This window comes from Haemorhous mexicanus, chromosome 6, assembly GCF_027477595.1.
Source record: "Haemorhous mexicanus isolate bHaeMex1 chromosome 6, bHaeMex1.pri, whole genome shotgun sequence".
Taxonomy (NCBI): domain Eukaryota; kingdom Metazoa; phylum Chordata; class Aves; order Passeriformes; family Fringillidae; genus Haemorhous; species Haemorhous mexicanus.
The window spans coordinates 14,739,478-14,758,168 of record NC_082346.1 but is presented as its reverse complement, the minus strand read 5'-3'; the positions used below and the strand labels follow the sequence as shown (position 1 = coordinate 14,758,168).

At 44.9% G+C, this 18,691-nt stretch overlaps 1 protein-coding gene across 1 annotated transcript in view; it reads left to right on the top strand.

Annotated features, from left to right (window-relative positions):
• Positions 1-2,288: 2,288 nt before the first annotated feature.
• RRAS2 (RAS related 2) overlaps positions 2,289-18,691 on the top strand; it is a 41,621-nt gene continuing 25,218 nt past the window's right edge. Inside the window, exon 1 of the mRNA XM_059848919.1 lies at positions 2,289-2,621. Coding sequence (XP_059704902.1) covers positions 2,517-2,621 — 105 coding nt within the window. The 5' untranslated portion in view covers positions 2,289-2,516. The remainder of the gene's footprint in view (positions 2,622-18,691) is intronic.

Below are 18,691 nucleotides of genomic sequence, written 5' to 3'. Positions count from 1 at the left end.
CTCACAATCTGTACTGGTGATTTTTCTTAGGCTAGAGAATGTAATTAAGAAATAGGAAACTTGTCCTGCTGGATTAATACTCTCATGGGTCCCTGATCCTGGCAGTGGCCAGTAATTGATTAGTAGGTGAGAGAAGACCAGAACCAGGACACGTGGGAAGAAAGTGGGTTCTTTGTTCAGCAAACCTGCCTCCAGGCTGCCAGTGCTTGAGGGGCTTCCCGAGTCAAAGCTGAGTCCCTGGTCACTGTGCTTAGTGGCTCCTTTATGCTGCTTTCTGCTCTGGGACTTTGTCTAACCTTTTGTCACTCACACGCAGTTTCATTTTCCACAGCCCCTTGTGGCAGAGATTTCCACAGTGCCATTGATTGTGTCTGTGGAAAACAGTATCCTTTTTTATCCTCTTTTGTTTGTTTAAACTTGTTTCTTCCTACTATCACTGGGTGTCCCTCAGTTCTCCTATTTTGAGGCTTTCTCTGTTCAACTTCCCTAATGCTGCTTAGGAATTTACAGATTTCTGCTTTATCTCCCTCTCACTTATCTTTTTTCCAAACTGGAAAATATTAGGCTATGTATCCTTTCCTGTGTGAGTTGTTCCTTATTTTTGATTGGCATGGGCAATAAGGAAACGGATGTGAAAAAGCAGCTTATCACTACAGGAGAATACCGAGGCAACTGAGCCTGAGAGCAGGCATTCCTCTTCCAAAATGCTATTGTGAGTCCCGAGAACAAAGTATCTCCTTCTCATACACTTACACCATTAACTCACAAAGTAGCAGTTTGTTTCCTGTGTGTCGGACACTCCTGAGACAGAACAGCTGTTGAGGGATGTTCTTGGTTTCAAAGTTTTGGGATTTTAAACAGAGGAATTCAGTTAAAGAATTGCAAAGCTCAGCATGACAAATTGGGTAATAGTGGAATTAAGATTAGGCTACAGCATGGATTTGCCCCCATGTGTATAAATGATATCATGTTAGCTCCTAATTAGCTGCACAAGCTGCAATTTCTCTGTGGATCTCTGTTAGTTACTGCACGGGGCAGTCAGTGCTGTCCTGGGTCTGTGGAGGGAAGGAGGCTCCTTCCTGCCTGTGGGATCCTCCCATCTTTTGGTGCAGAGCTGAAATGTGTGTTGAACATTGAAAGTCGGAGTTTCTTGGGTGACAGAGCAGGAGGCTGCGTGGATTGCTGTCCCTGCCTTCCCACACAGCTCCAGTGTTGGACAGGGCAGGTCCCTTCAGCTGGGATTCCATGTGTGGCCACTGCTTCTGGGGTTTTGTTTTCAGGGAGGAGGAGCGTGTCCACCTTGCTGATGTGATTATGCCATTCAGGAACATGATAACAGCTCTGTGTTGGCAAAAGGATGCATGTGTGTACAGGCGTGCAAGATTAGACATTCATGGAGCTGTTGCTTTATATCTTCACAAAAAGGGGAGAGGAAGTGAAGAAGGAATTCCCTGAAAAGCAAAACTTCTGCTTTGTTCTATTATGACCATCTGGTGAGTGTTGGGTGTGCAGAAACACCCTGGGCAGATATTACCCGGAGGGGAAGGACACCACTGGAAATCACAGCAGCCTGTCCCCAGCAGAGGCAGTGGAGATGCCCAGGGTGAATTCACCACGCACTGACCAAGTACAGAGAGGGATGAATATGGGGCTGTGACATCCGTGAGTGGCACTCGGAGGAGAGGCTGGACTTGATCTGAATGGCTTAAACGGGTGAGAAACCCATTCACGTGCATGCTCACAAGGAAATCTGATGAAGAGTGGCGAAGGGCTTTAGTCGCTATGACTTTTTCCCATTTTTCCCTCTTGGTGGGAAGCCACATTAGTGACCCTCAGGCTTGAAACCTCTCCGCGCCTTGGCTCTGCCTGTGGGCGAAGGGTCACCAACAGCTCTCTCCCATCCCGTGGGCATCCAGAGCCTCATTAATGTTGATGAGGCACTCAGACGGGCGCCCCACCAAAGCCCACAGGGACATCGCTAATTACCTCCGCGGAGCGCTGTCTGCCGGGGGGGTGGAGGGGACACCACCCGGGGGCCGCCACCACCCGCGCCACACAAACACGGCGGCACGCCGGTGCCGCGGGGCGGGCAGCTTCATGCATATGCAAGAGCTCATTAGCATGGCGATGAGAGGGCCCCGCCCCTTCGGCCATTTGTACGGCGGCTCCCCGCTGGCGCCGCCCTCCCGCGCATATCCCACCCTTATTAGCATGCAGATAAGGGAGGCCCTGCCCCCTCATTAGCATGGCGGGGCGCGGCCCCGCCCCCGGCGGCCATTAGTGCCGCGGCGCCGTGGCTGCGGGGGCGGGCGGTGCTGTGCGCTCCGCTCCGCTCCGCTTGGCGCTGCCGCACCGCACGGTGGGGCCGGCGCTGCTGCTGGCGGCGCTCGGCGCGGCGGGGCCTGCGGCTGCTCAGCCTCGGCGGTACGAGGAGGAGCGGGAGGAGAGCGCCGGAGAGAGAGGCAGGCGTCGGACCCCGCGGCGGCGCTGCCGCGATCGCCCCGCTCGGCTCCCCCATGGCCGCGGGCTGCAGGGACGGCCCGGGGCAGGAGAAGTACCGGCTGGTGGTGGTGGGCGGCGGCGGCGTGGGCAAGTCGGCGCTCACCATCCAGTTCATCCAGGTGAGGGGCCGCGGCGCCGGGGGGAAGCGCTCCTCCCGCCAGGGCCTGGGCGCTGCCCGGCGCGGGGGGGGGCCGGGGCCGGAGCCGGCGCGGCGGGCGGCAGCTCCCGGCGGCGCCGTGGGATGCTGCCGGCGGGGCAGCGGGAAGCCCGGGGCGGGGAGGCGGCGGCGTGACCTTGAGGGGCTCGGGGCGGCGGCGGTCGGGCTGGTGTGAACCCCCGGGAAGGTTCTGCAGGGCGGGAAGGGGCGGCCGCCGCCCCCGGCCCGCCGGGCGCCGCCGCCGGGTGGGGTTCGCTGGCCGGGCGCGCTGGGCTCCGGGGCGCCGCGGCGCTGGGGAACGGCGGCTTCGGTGTCGCGGGTGGGGTCCGGCCCCGTGCTCCGCCCGGGAAGCGGCAGGCGCGGTCGGCAGCCGCAGCCGGGGAGCGGTGACACTCGGCGTCCGGCTCCGAAATAGCTGCCCCGGGCTGAGCATCTTGTGCTGGGCCGGCAAGGGGCCAGGAAGCTCCCGCGGCTCCCCCCGAGAGGAGGGTGTTTGCGGCGGGGCACGCCGTGCGAGCTGGGACCGGCCAGCGCCCACTGCCCCTCGGAGCGCCTGCTGTTCATCCTGCAACTTGTAGACAATTGAACTTTTTCGTTTACTCGTTTTCAGTAAAAACCACGCCAGAATAGGCGATACAAAGGGAGCATGTCAGTGTTACGAGGAAGATCCCTTGTTACTGTTTCGCCACGAATTCAGCCGTACCTCCTTTACTTATTTTCCATCCTCCCCTGCCCTGTTGCTGTTAGCGTTTCTACCTCTGTTTATGGTGGTAGGAGGAGACAGCTACTTGCGTTCTGCTTGCTGTTGCTGACGGCAGAGCAGCAAATCTGGAGAGCATGGCTTCTTGTTTGTTTTCTTTTATTCCACTGTGGAGAGCCGGTAATGCTCTACCTACCCCTAAGATGGGCTGCTTGACAGCGGGGCAGACTTGTCTTTTAATGCTTGGGGCAATGATGTTCTCCACTAATATTTTGTTGGAACAAAATAGGTGTTGGGTGTTCTGATAGGAAATAGACCATTTCTTTATTTCAGTCGGTTTTTTCATTCTCGTATGCATCCATGTGTTCATTAGCTCAACTACTCTGTTAAGAGTTTAAGCTCTGCAGCATAGAGTAAGTAGCTACATAGAAAACATTACTTTGAATTTTTGGGGAAGTACTGGATGCTGGAATGCTTATAAGATCCAGTATTATACAGAACATTAAAAGAGGGGACCCTTTGGGAGAATTATTTCTTTGGAACTCGTTTAGTTTGACTGGTGTCTTTTGAGATGTATTGTACAGGTGCCTTTTGTCAGATGTGTAGATGGCTGGTCAGTTTCTGGTAAAATACTGGCTGGTTGGTCTGTTTGAAGGTGATGGGGCTGGAATAACTGCAGTGCTCTCAGTGTGTGGATCGAATTCCTCATTGCTTGCGTATGGGGATAATTAAACCCTGAGTTTTCTGCAGCTGGTTTAGGGTGCCATTCACTGCTGCTGTAGGTGGTGTTGCCTGTGTCACTGTGGCAGTCGTGTGCAGCTGGATATGGCTGCAGTTCTGAGATGCTGATGTCTTGGGAAATGTTACTGAAGGGATTTCTGGGTTGAGGCAGCAGTGAGGGCTTTGGGATAACTTTACCTTCGCAACAAAAAAGCTGTAATTTCTATTAAAGATGTAAGGAGGAAAAAAAGGGAAGTTCACTCTTGATGCCTTTGTATAGCCATCTTTTTTAAGAGCAGTAAGGTTCTGCTGAGTACTGGATAACTTCAGTATTTGAGTACTTGTAGAAATTAATTCTTTAGCCTAATAGTTTGAGCTTGTATTAAATATAGATATAAATTTTGGGTGAAGTGCTATGACTGACACTTGTCTTTCAGGAAATACCTGCAAAAGAGGAACCCGTGTCTGTTTTGCCATGTAGAAGGATCTTATCAAATTAACAGCAGAAAAATAAATAGTTCACTTTGAAGGAGTGTTGAGGAAGCAGCACTGTAGTGTTAAGCTGAGAGATTGAGGGTGAATTCTTCAAAACAACTTATTGTCAGTTTGCATTAAGTTATCTCCATCTTCTTGCCCTCTCGGCAGCTTTATCCGGAGATAAAATCTTGCCACTGCAAAGTGAAGTTTAGCAGAAAATCCAACCTTAAAAATCCCAAACAACCCAAAACAAAACCGATGAAAAACAGCTGGGAAATAAAGACCTGGGCAGTACTTCAGGTACCTTAGGGGAGAGTTTTGTGTTGTTTCCGTGCTTGCTGTGTGGTTTTGGACAATAAGAGATGAGGCTTGGTGTACTATTTATATCCCACAGCGTCTTCCTGAGCTCTTAAAGCTGTGATGTTATCGAGTGTGTGCTTTGCCATGCAGGCACCTGGGTAGTTTCTGTACTGCAAGTGTATTGCCAAATAGGTTGTTTGTCTTTTAAGGCTGCACAGAAACCGCTCCAAGTTGTTTTAAAATTGATTACAAGCAAGTCACGTGCTTCATTTTTGGAATTTCTTGGGATTAAGTGACAAACGTGTAGTGGCCTTCACTAAAACATGGATCAGTACTAGCTTTTGCTGCATGACAGATCCTGATGTCAGTAGAGGATTTAAATTCCTTTTTGCTTCTTTATTGCTTGTGTTTAAAATAAGGCTGTCACCAACTGAAGCTTAAAAAGGAAAGCTTTTTCTTTCTTACTGATACTAGCAAATATTTCTACACTTGCTCTTGCTTTCCTTTTTAATTTTCAGTAAATCAGTACTCAAGTGCAGCTTTTACTTTGGTGCTGGTTGTTTTCCAGTAAATCAGACTTCTGTGGTTATAGGATATCATGAGGAAGCATGTGCTGCAATTTACCTTGTGTCTTTGAAAGACAACAGGGGATTCATACTTGAAAATGGGAAAACTCTTCCTTGATTTCAGATAAAACAAAGGGAAACATGAGAAAGTGAGGAGGTAAGAAGAACCAGTTAATCTTTCTTTTGCCAGCTTTCTGGGATGTCTGCACAGCTCATCCTTCCCTGCCTTGTTCAGATGATGGTGGGAAAGCAGAGAGCATTCATTCCTGCAGGAGCAGCAGTGGCTGAGGTTATGGCAGTGCAGAGTGCTCCTGTGCTTGCTGTCCTGTGTGTGAGAGTATCAGTTCCTGCTGATTGTTGTGAAACAGCAACGTGTTTGTAAGGAGGCTGAGTGAGCAAACCCATCTCATACAAGGGAAACTCTCTGGTGTCCTGAGTTCAGCCTCACTGTGCTAATTAGTGCAGTGCAGGAGTAAGTGAGGTGTGACTGGTCACTTGTGTATAACTGCCTGGGCTCGCCTCTCAGACATTCACCTGACACCTTGGAGTAGCTTTAGAGTACAAATTAGAGGATCAAAGCTTTCAGTGGTTAATGAGTAGCACGTTCCTCAAAATTCTTCCTCTAGGGAGGTACACACAGCTTGATATTGCTGTTGGTGGGCCAGGATTTCATCCTGGAAATATCAGATCATTTCCTTTAAATCAGGATATGATAGATGAATTTACTGCTGTCGAGCCCGTGCACTGGTAAGACAGGAAGTGAAGATGTTTTAATTGTGGAGGAGAGTTAATGGGATGTTGCAGCTATAAACTCTAGGAAAGCAGCAGTGAATGATAGTTCAGCATTACACCACAGCATTTTGTAAAAGGCTAAGTGGTAGAACTAAGCATTCCTTCTGTTATTGAAAACATACACAAATAATCCATCATGCTTACATCCCAAGAGGCAGAAAACTTTTAAAATGCATTGCAGCCAGTTAACTGGCCTCTTAGCAGGCTGAGGTATTTGGGAGTATGAGCTGTGCAGAGCACACAGCTGTTGCCACAATAGCTTTTCTCCAGCTGTCATGCAGAGGTCTGTCACAAAATACCCCACATTCCCTTGTAACTCAGCCCTTTGTAATATTCAGGTTTCCTTGCTCAAAGGGAATACAGCCTAGCAACTACCTAATCACCCTCTGATATATTTTTTTTTTATCCTGCAGTTGCCGTTTACTTCATGCTTTTTTATCTTTTTTTTTTTGTGTGAAACTGAACAATATATAGCTAGTTTTAGCAGTATGCAGCAAGAAAGCCACTAATATTTCATTCTCTCAAGTCTGCTGTGCAAAATACTGTCTATTTTTTATCAGAATTGACCAATTTTTGTCCTGGTCCTTTTTCCTCTTTGTAAAATGATGGCTTTTGTGTTGTGACAATGACATGTATAGTTTTGCATACTGAGTAGGCTTTGGTGACTTGTATGAATGAATCAGTTAATAAATGTCACTAGATCCTTGAGATGATATTGAATGGATGTAGTTCAGTGTGGCTGAGTTGAGCTTAGTTTGTCAGTCAGCTTAATGTTACCTGTGGTAAAGCATGAACATGTTTGAAACTGCTAAAACACTTAACTAAATACAAAATCTGTGTAGGGCTTCAGTGTTTGGGGCTTTTTTTATTTGTTTACTGATTTCATGCTGTATTTAGAAGCTCAAATCTTGCTGCCAAATCTGTAAAAGAAAATACTTTTCCTACTGCCCTTAAAGTGCCTGTAACAAATCCTGATTGGACTGAGCTTACTGTTCCCCTGACTAGTGAGTTAAGTGAGTTGGATGTAGATTTTTGACTCTTGAATTTTAATATCAGATACTTTGTTTGAAAGCAGGCATATGACTTACAGATGGATGGGTGAGCAGTTGTTCAGGCTTTTTTTCCCCCTTTTTCCTTTCCTTTTCCAAGCTGCTGCTTTCACAGGACTGTTCCCATTAAATAGCAATAAAGCCAAAGGTGGGTTATCTCAAAGTGTCTTTTATCTCTGAAATAGCTGTTGGGCAACAAAACGGCTTGTTCTGAATTTTATGCTCTATATATGAATTCCAAGCTCCAAAATAGAGTAGTAAAGTAGATTGAAAAGCAACAACTGAACGTGCAGCTGGTGTTGGAGTCAGCGTGCTGGGTGTTTGACAGACCCTGATGTCTTGGTGCCCCATTTCCCTGGGCTGGACTTGGGATGTGCAAATCCCTCCACAGTTTTTGGGTATTCTGACTAACCCTCGGTGACCGTCAAAAAATGCTCTTGGAGTAAGCGTGCAGGCAAATTGAGGGAATAAGATGCCATGGATTCCAGGCTGCAGATTCACGCAGGGCTACGCTGGGACTGGTATGCTCACACTGAGATAAAGCCTGGGGCCTCCTTACACTGACTCAAGGTGACAAAATACAGTTCAGGAGCAACTGATTGTCGACATCTGTTGAGGTTAAAGGTGGGAAATAAAAATCCTAATCAAAACAAAGGACTTGTGATGCAGTCACCTGGAATAATAAGGGCTGCTCGTCGCCCCTCTTGTGAAACTTGAACCGCTCGGCTCCTTGCTTCTGCAGCACTGCTACCAAGCCAAAGTCTGGGCTCGCTCTGATTACAGATCTACAGCCTGGGAATGCAGTAGGTGACTTCAGGCTTGCCTTGCAGGCAAGCAGGAAACCTCAGGCTGCATGTGAGTGTTGCAGCATAGCCAGCAGTGGCATAACAAATTGTGTTATCCAGCGCTCATGCCTCGTGCTAGTGCACACACAGGGTAGAGCTGAGCTGGGTTCAAAAGCTGCCATAAATTTGGAGCAGTGCTTAAGTTCTGAGATACTCACTGTTCTGGTTTTGAGTGATTTACAGTTTTTTTTTTCCAAAGTGACATTCCTTTGGGATAACCTCACCCACGTGGCAGTCCGAGAGCACCTTTCTGTGCGCTGGCTCCTAGCAGCGGTGGCTTGTATAGCGAGTAAATATTGACGTACCTTTTGGTTATCAGCTCGTCTTCTACTGCCACTTGCACAAGGAGTCCTGGCACAGTTTCCCAGATCTCTGCCTGGCATGCCCTTTGCACTCCCAGGGATGAATAGGCAGCCGCTGGCCTCTAGCCCTGAGCCTCCTTCCCGTACTAGAGGGAGAGGCTCCTGCCTCTGGTTTTGGCTGGAGCTTTGAATTCCAGTGCTCAGTAGTGGTGGTGGAGGGTGACTCTTATAAGTAGGGCCCTTATATTCCAAGAGTTTGGAAAGGCCTAAATGGCTTGTGTTTGTGTACCTTGTGCAACCTGTTCGCACTTACCGAAAGCATTCCGGCACTGCAAACGTTGTGACAGAACTCCTTGAAGTGTCCAAAGATAAATAGCAGCTTCATCAAGTGGAATGTAGCTGACTTCTGGCTGGCTGGTAGGAAGCTGGGTTTGCTGCAGACCTTCCCAAATTAGTCAGTCTGCAGGTCTAGACTGGTGTGACACAAGCTGAGAACTTCTCCCTTTGTTCCAACAATTCAGGTGTCTTAACTGCACTGGTTTGGTTGTCTTATCTTCAGTTTTGGTCAAAAGGCACTGTTAAAGGAAAATGGAACCAGAGAAATGGACCACTTCTTGTTCTAGTTCAAGAAGTCATGCCTGTAATTGGTACCTCTAATTTTTTTAGAAACTTGTTGCTCTCTTACTGTGAGGAGTAGGAGGGAACCAGATTGAAAAGTTTAATTGCAAATAGCGCACGTAGGTGATGTTGGCCTCCAAGTACAAAGCTGTACAAAGTCGCTGGAGTTCTGTTTTGAAATTCTGAGAGAGAGCAGTGGTAGCCTGCTACTACAAATTTCTAGTTAGATCCCAAGTGAGTTATTTCTGTCTGGGCAGTGAGTGAGACCCTTTCTGTTCACCTTGAATGGTATCCTTCTGTACAAAGACATGCTCTGTGAACAACTTTTTTTCTGGTCTCTCTATCTTTTCTTTGCTGTTTTGTATGCTCTGTCTTATGGCTCAAGTGTGGTTGTAGCTTGGGTTTGGGATGGCCTGTAGGGCACGTAATGGGAGCAGGTAACACAAAAGAATATATTTCTTTCATCTCTTAATAACTTAAGTAATTAAAGTAGATAGCAGATAAGGGATGTTTGCTTAATATGCTTGCTTTGCCTTTTCTTACTTTTTTTTTCACCATGTGTATACTGGTCACATCCCAGTGTGTGAAGTTCATGATACAGTGGTACTTCTGGATGAAACTTTGAGGTTGAAATTTCTTCTTTGTAGATTGCTTGCTTTCACTAGGTTGTTTTTAAGAGGGTTGGCTGGACTGCTGTGCCTGAACTGTTCTTGGTTAAGCTAAAGAAGGTCACATATTCACGTTTGAAGTGCTTGATCTTGAGACTAATCAAGCATTGTGTGCAAGGGCTGTTGTTGCAGCAAGGTCGGGGATTCTGCTCTGCTGCTGGAATGGGAAAGGCTGGATAAGTTGGGTTTATGCAGAGCCTCAAACCTGACTGAGTGAGGGCTGCTGGGGAGGACTGTGCACTTCTCTAGTTGCATGGGGAAAGGCCATAAACTCTGTTTACAGAGGAAGATCCTGTTGGATGATGGAGTTCATGGTGAATCTTTGTAACACACAAATGTACTCATGCTAAATCTCACACAGGACCAAAGAGGAGAAGGTGCCTCTGGAAGAGGCTTGTGTGGAGCTCCCCAGGAATGCAGTTGGCAAGTTGCAGTTGGCCATATGTGACCACGAGGGCTGTGCTGGTGCAGATGGGGAACTGGAGGGCCTTGAGAGCGAGGGCAAGTTGATTGTTTGCTTTTTAGAAGGGACTGACAGTGGGGAGGTGCAAGGCTGGGGAAATGTTTTTCTTCTTCAAGCCTGAAGAAACAGGGCTTTGCTGTAACTGAAAGTTCAGTTTGATAAGCCAGTACTACAAGTAAGGAAAAATGTTCAGAAGGTCCCCTTGCTGCCACAGCAGTTTGCCATTATAGCTATTTACTCCCTCCAGTGCACCGAAACTCCGCAAGCCATCGGAGTTAAAAATAACCAGGGAATGTTTTTACCCAGGATCAGTTACCCTGTCTGGTTCACTGTGCAGCTCTGCAAACAACTTCATCTGGCAGTCGAGCTCATTTAAGCAAGCCTGCACCAGCTTCTCAGTTGTGAGCAGAAAGTGAAGTGTAGTTTTTGGTGAATCCAGATAGGAATGAGTTCAGGCGATAGGAATGTATGCAGAAGGGCACTATTAAAGATAGCATAAAGTGCTGCTGCTGGGACCAGTGTGCTTTAATAATTAACTAGATGTTAGCACTGACACGTAAAAATGGTGCAGTTGAAGAAAAAAATTAGTGTTACACTCACAAGCAAAGTAATCCACAAAGATCTTTATTCAGGGGAGCTATGAGAAGTGTTATTTCTCAGCAGATTAGCTGTGGGTACACACATTAATAACTATCAAATGTGTCACTTTCCTCCAGTCTTCTAAGCCAGAAGATAAACTTGAGCTTCCATACAACTTACCAGCAAGTAATCCTTCCAGTCCTGTTCAGAGTATTCTGTAACTGTAGTGATATAATGTTGAGTCACCAGTTATATTTGCTAGGAAAAGAAATTTTAAAATCACTCTTGTTACCATTTTGATTTTTCCTGACAAAACTAACAGCTTAGCTCATATTGCAGAGCATCTTCAGTATTCCTCATTTAAGCAGACATAAATCTATAAACCTGCAAGCAAATCTGAGTTTTTTTCTTCACATGTGGTAAGTGGACCATGAAATAGTAGGATGCCAGTGATAAATCTGTGTGAAAAATCTGGCATCTTTGGGTAGAAAAATGATCTACTAAATTTCTTCTGTTATTAGACTTGTTCTCTGCAGGGAAAATAAGTGGGATTACAGTAATATGCACTGCTTGAGGTAGGGAGTTACTTTACTGTGTGTTCATAATATTTCTGTGTTTCTCTCTCCTTTTAAGAAGGTGCTTTATGATCATGTTAAAAGGCACCTGTCTATAATACACTTGTATATGTGCCAGCTCTACTAAAGAAGCATACGGTGTTTTCCTCTACTAGCTCACACTCTAACAAGCCTTCATTAGCAAAACCAATCAAGTAATGGGATGTATTTAAATGCATTCTGGCTTTGCATGACCTAGGACTACTGAGGATGCAATAATGAGTATATTTTAACTTTGCCTTGCAATTTCAGTTGCTGCTTAGGATTTTTTCCCTAGCAGCTTGTGTTTGAAGTCCTCCAGAAACACAGCATCTTTGCCTTTGCATCCTTTCTCCTGCCTCTTCTCAGAGCCCAAACTATGTTACCTGAATGTTGACCACGTCCTGAGAGATTTCCAAGGTTCACCCATATGTGCTGTATCACTTTGATATCCCATACTTTGATTTCCCTTAAACTGATGTTCCCCCTCCTTGTGAAGCAGGTTTGCCTCCTGATGGGAATTCTCAAAGCATCATGGATGGAGGTGATATCCTCCTGTGCTCAGCAGCATTCCTGCAGTGTTGCAGCCAATTCTGAAGCTTTTTTCCTGATGGGTGTATGCCATGATAAACATTTTCTAGACCCTCCAATTTGAAAATGAACCTGTGAGGTCAAGATCCTTCTTAGCACATCAGCAAAGTTAACCAACTGTGCCTTGTCTTACCATCTGAGAGTATTTAAAGGAGAACTTCTAAACTGTGGAGATAATCTTCTTTCTGTCTCTGTCGGGGCCTTAAGAGGGATGTTTGTGGTGGGGATTTTTTTGTTTCTGGAAATAAATTGTTCTGTCTGTGGCATCCAGTGGACCAACCACTTTAAATGCCCTGCCCTGCTGCTTTTATTGCTGTCTCTTAGCAGGTTGTCACCAAGCCACGGTGCTGTTATCTACTTAGCTTTGGTTTGGAGGCTTGTGCTGCCAGCTCTTTTGAGTCAGTTTAACTGCTTCTCTAGCTGTTGGGACAATACTATTTTATGTTGTACAAGTGATACTACCAACTGAAGGGGTGCTAAACCTTAAAGCTCTTGTCTGGTTTGATTGCTGCAGTAACTGCATGTCTAAGCTGCATGCCATACCTGGAATACAGGAGGTTTAATTCTCTGGGGGCATTCCAGAATCATCAAGAAATTATCAGAAGGGAATCAGGCTGCTCACTGTAACTTCTTGAGCATGATTTTAGCATTAAGTTTTACATAAAAACCAGACCTTCTGCTGTAATGTAATTTAAGATGCTCCTGCTTCTAGCAATTACATGGTTTGTAACTTGCTCTGTCATACCGTGTCAGCCCCGGGGTGATGCTGTAGGAAAGCTCACAAACATCCAGGTAGAAGTGGGAGAATTCTCTGTAGCTCATGGGGACCAACAGAGCCATGGTGAGAGCCTGGTGCAGGCAGGGTGGGTGGGACAGGCAGCTGCTTCTGCTGCAGATGAACCACAGGAGATGATGTGGCTGCAGCCTTGTGCAATGGGGGGAAGCTGGCCCGTTCTGGGGTGCAGGCTGACACTCAGGGGTGGCTCTTCCTCTTGCAGAGGGCACAAGGAGAATTGTGAAATGCCCCCTGTGTGTAATCCTGATGAGCAGGTCCTGCTCTCAGGAAAGAGGGTGTTCAGCTGAAGCCTCTCAGAGGTCAGACTGTGTCAGAGCTGCTAATGGAGCAGGAGGTTTGATTTCTTTCAGGTTCAGCTTGTAGTGTCAAGGCAGCTCTTCAGCTTTTGAGGTGTGGTCTTCTGGCTGATCCAGCTGCTGTGGGAGCCTGCACATCTCTGAGACTGCCTGGCAGTGGGTTTGCTCTTTGGTCTGTCCTGAGAACGTTGCTTAGTGCAAGGAGATGTTTTAAACAGAGTGCTTCACTTTCATCAAGGATGTTTAAAACCTGAGGCATTTCTGAATTCCTGTATCTGTGACCTAAATCTACTAACTATAGCAAAGTTTCTGCTTTGTTTCTATCTTGCTGGAGCAGTACACCCAAGTATATGCAGACATCTCAACTTCTTTGAATTTAAAAAAGACACTTGAAAGCTCAGCTTTTGAAGTAGCTAAAGACATGTTTTTCTTTAGCTGCCTAGAAGTTTTTGCACCTATTAGAATGGATATAGTATCTATCAGGTAACTGGCAGATTTGACAAATTATTTGTGTCTGTTAAACTATTTTTAGTCCTGCATAACCTACAAAATTCACTAGCATTTGTAAAGTTGAAACTGCCCAGTGCCTCTGTTGGTGGGAAAAGAGCCTCAGATCTGAAGTAGTCGACTTCCTTGTCCCATTATCTGCTTTCTGCCCAGTAGGTTACATTCCACACATTTTTAATAGTGCCTTCCCCTCCTCCTTAGCTGCTTTGACTTGTTTTGTGGGAGGGCTTGAATATTTTAGCTGACACGCCAGAGGTTTTCTCCCAAAAAAGGAAACTGATAATAAAATTGTTCACTTAGAGTAGATTTTGAAAATAATTGAGTCTGTCCTGATCTGGGTGTCTGTTGAAATTGTGACCTGGAGTTTTAAAATCCGATTGAATTTGGGATTTTGCTCAAGGTTTGAGGTTTTTGTTTGTTTGTTTGTTGTGCTTTTTGTTTGTTATGTTTGTTTTGGGGTTTTTTTTTGTAGTTTAAGAGCTAAAATTTCACCTTGAAATTCTATCTTGTGCATTTCTTCAGTTTATAAATACTCTGAAGAAAATAAACAAAGCCCTGCATCTCTTGAGCTGATCTCCTGAAGAAGATACTGGATGCCTGCCTGCATGAGGGAAGGTGGTGATCTGGAAGAATTTGTTCAGGGTGATTTCAGAAGATGAATAATTTAAACTGCAGCCACTTGCTTCAGACTACATAATTGAGGCTGGGTTTTCTAACAGCTTATGTTCAAACTTTAAAAATTCCCTGCAGCTCATGTACTTTAGGTGGCTGTTTTGTACTTGAGTTAATCCCATGCCAGTTGAGTAGCGTGAGGAATTTAAAGGTATCTCAGCTTTTCCCCTGTGCTAGGAGTTATGAGCTGCTGCTGTGACTGCCCAGCACTATTCACCTGGTCATTTATCATCTCTTTGTAACGTCTTCCTTGAATGGATTGTCTCTCCTCAGTCCAGAAAACACAGGATAGATACAGGGAAAGAACTCAGGCTACTTGATTCTCCTGGACAAAACTCCACGTTCTGTTCCTGCTGACTAAACATCTCCAAGTTGGAGCACTGACTTTTGTCAGCTTCCAGGCTGTGCTTTGAAGTGTGAGCTGTTGCAGAGGAATGGTTCCCACTGCCATTCCTGGGAAGATTTCCCCAGATTTGTTTTTATGTCTTCAGGATCTGACGGTCATTTCCTAAACCTGAAGCATGTAGACTGTCAGTGCCAAAACTTACTTGAAGAAGTCTTTGTTATAACTCTGCTTTCCTGGTTAAAAAAAAAACCCAAAACAACCAACAATAAATATTTATATATATACATATATATGTATATATGAAAACCAGCACTGCATTAGTGGGCTTTGAATCTGTCCCACGTTTGTAACACATACAGTCCCTCCAGGCAGCTTTGAGTTTTGGTCATTATGAAAGGTTGAGTTTAACACATGGACAGGAAATGAGTCTTCTAAGACTTATGACTTAAATTAAAATACTTTCTAATGCTGGATGAAAGCTCAAAAGAGAAACTACTTGCCTTTAATTGGTAGCATCCAGCCTGTCTTTGTAAATAACATCAACTTTGCAGCCTGTTAAAGGCTGGCAGAGCTGTGTGGTGCTAATGCTGTGATCAGAGGGACGTTCACACTCTGCTACATCCAAGTGAAGGAACAAGAAGATAAGGGTCTCCTGAAGGGTTTCTGGACTGCCTGTCCAGAGGCTTCACCTATGATTACTGGAAATCTGAATAGTCCATTATTCTGAGTGTGATGAAATTGAAAAACCTGTTTCTAATCTATAAAAATTGAGAGAAACTAATGTTCTTTCCTGTGGTTTTTGGTGCAGAAGGCTGTCTGCCTGTGCATTCCACGCTCTGTTTTCTCTTCACTGAATGCCTTAACCACAAGATCTCTACTTGGTAGAATATGGGAGCGGAAATAGCAGTAGGGTTTAAAAAAAAAAAAAAAAAGCCAAGAAAAAAACCCCCTCTGATCAAACCCAGTGCATTCTAAAGCTGCTTTCTGTAAGTAAACAAATTGAAGGTCTTTGCATACTGCTCACACATTTTTAGATGGCATTTGCTGTACTGCTGCCTCTTTATACCTTTAAATGAAACATTTGCAGGAGTTCTTGCTCAAGAAAGCAATCAAATAATGATGCTCTCTACTTATTTGACACGACACTTCATTATGTGTCCCTGTCAGACCAGGAGAGAATGTTGCACACTGCAATTTGAATTCAGATGTTGCTCTGTAGATCAATTTCCTAATGAAAACAAGTGGCTTTAGGTGATGGAGTATGTTCTTGCCTTTAGGGCAGGATGTTTTAAGCTGTCCTCCCTACTAGATGTATGGTAAAGCCACTTTTTCACGTGCTGTAAAGCTGTTTGTAGCAGGTTAGCAGAGGTTAGAGTTAGTAAAAGTACACGTGTAGTGAGTCTGGTTGGTTTGCTATGAGTCCCTTACTTCTCTACATGTTCTGAACGGGGCTTGGGTAATTTACTTCTTGTTAGCTACTCATTTCCTGTCAGTGTGCTCGCAGAGAGAACAACTTGAATTTTGTTTGTTTCGAATGTTTTTGTTTGTGGATTTTATAATTGCTGCATTCCATGCTGCAGAAGCTCTTGGGTTGCTTTCTTTCTTTGTGTTTGCATGGGGTAGCAAGGCCTTTTTGTGCTGTCCCTTCTTCACTCTGGAATCAGCCTCTGCAGGACTATGGCCTCCAGAAATAAAGTGAGGAATGGAGGGATTGCTTTGGAGAGGACTAAAAAGCAAGTAAGAGCAGCAAAGGGTTACATTTTAGGAGTACTGGCTCTCCTCCTGGAAAGTCTTGTAGGACCTGTCAAGTTGAAAGACTGTAAACTAAGATTGTGTGACTGATTATGGCATGTAAGTATCATTTGGCATGTTGAGATGATAAACAAAAAGCATCTTCCTTGTAAGTTGGTCCTACCCTGTGGAGAAATCTAATCCTTTCTGTGCTGTTTGTGGAATCCATGAAAGTATCCTCTTTTTTGAGCTTGCTACATGCCTAAAGAATATTGGTCTAACATGGTTTTCAAAGGCAAAATATTTTAGTAATAAAAAAATTGGAGTTATTTTTTGGCAGTAGCTGTTCACAGTGTCTATTCTGAAGGAAGTAGCTTGGTTCACTGAAGATTTGTTACAAGTTAGTAACCTGAAATCAGAGGGAGAGATAGCAGCTGCTAGTGGAACCACCTTGTCTGAAGTGGAGAAATACAACTAGCATGATCAAATTATTTTTCATCAGCCCTTGTCCTCCTTCCCATTGATCATCCTTGTAGGTAGCTTAGACAATATGTTTACTAATGCTTTTTATGAGCTATATTCATCTGACGTGCACCTCTGTTTTCCAGATAGTAATGCTTTTCTCCTCAACTGATATCTGTAAAAGAATAATATATAGAGAAGTCAGCCTTTATTTTCTAATGCAAATGAAGTAAAAATCATGTGGTCTGGCTGCCCTGGCTTGTAAGTTTAGAAAACAAGTTTATTTGAGAATTTATGTAAATTCTTTGTAAGAATGAGTGCACACGGGGCAGAAGGGAAATCACCTTGCTGGAAACCCCCGGAGCAGGTCTTGACTATGTGCTTTTACTGAACTGAAGTATCTGAATCTGAACCCTTAGTTTTTAAGTTCACACCTTCAGCACTCTAAAAATACCAAAGCCTGCCAGTCTTCATGAGGTGGTGATGATAAACTGGTCAGTGTGACTATGCTATAGGAGAAAAATAAATTCTTTGCATTTTTAGTGGTGTGCCTTCCTTATTTTCCCTTAAATCTTGAAAGCCTGCTAAAATACTAGAGTGTTTTATTCAGAACAGGAGTAGCAGAAGAGGGAGAGAAGAATTTATTCTATTCAAGTGCAATTTGTTTGAAGAGTTATTTTTGAAGGTTTGTGTGGACCTACTCAGGTGATTCCAAAGATTTAGCTCTTACAAAATGGTGACAGAAAACTGGGCTCAAATCTCTTTAGATAAAGTTATGGTTTTGCAAAAGGATGAGAAAAATGGTTTGCTTACCTGAATGGAGCTGAGATGTATTGTGTGTAGTCTGATGGTGCTTCTGTCCTCTTCTAGCTGGGATGGAGCGTTTCCCTAAAGCAAAGCATGTGCACAGAGCAAGATCCCTCAGCCAAAGGTCTTTCCTTTCTGTTGATGGTTGGTCTGCTAAACCTTGGGATCCCATTCGAGAGAGAGAAATCTTGTCAGGATTTGTGTAACTACAGCATAGATGGTGTCCTAGAGTTTTTTAATATGAAGTGAAGAGCGAGGAAAGGGTGCAGAAAGTTTCTAGATCCATTGGAGGTTTGCATGCTCTTGATGGTCTCATGTTCTGTAGATGCATTTTGTAGTTTTTGCAGAGTTTGCTGCTGTACTGTAGGACGAGCATTTTGATGTTAAAGCCCTAATCTGCTTGCCCAATTATTTAAGGAAAGCTGTGTTTACAAGCTTTAGATGACAGAACCAAGAGTGGAGAATGACTGTCTGAGGGTCCAGGTGTGGCTGGGTTGGTGTATGGAGCCCTTGTGCTTCAAACAAGCAATTACAATGCCATTGTTTCATGAGAAAAGGTCTCCACTGGAGAGCTCAGGCTCAGCCTGAGCATCCAGCTCTGGAAGGAAATCAGGCACTGCTTGCCCTCAGCAATTCATGTGCTTCTGAATGGGAAGTGTTTGCTCTTAATTTGATCTTTAAACTCTTCTTCCACTTGGAGGAACTTCACTCACAAATGGGTAGAGAACTGTTTTGGAACCCGCTCTAATGTACTGCTAAGTAGGATGTTGGAGAAGAAAATACTGAAGAGATTTTCAGTGATCCTAAGGTCTGTGTGACTCTAGAAAATGCTTGTAGCTCAAGCTGTGAATTTCTGAAATAACACTGGATTGCCTGTAGAAGTGTTGTTTGATACAAATCATGGTTTTTATCTGTTACTTAGAATCAGTTCCACCATGGGGAGTGATGGTGCTAGGTGTGAAATTGCTCCAATCTTTCATTTGCCTTCTTTACTGCTACCATAAATGGCCATAGTGTAAAAACATTAGTTGACTGTGTGTGGTGTTTGATTGTGGAGCACCTCAGCTGAATGTTTGCTTGCAGTTTCTTGATGTGGTTCATCATAGATGTGGCTTTTTGACACGTGAAAGTAGGTGTTTGCACGTAAAACTA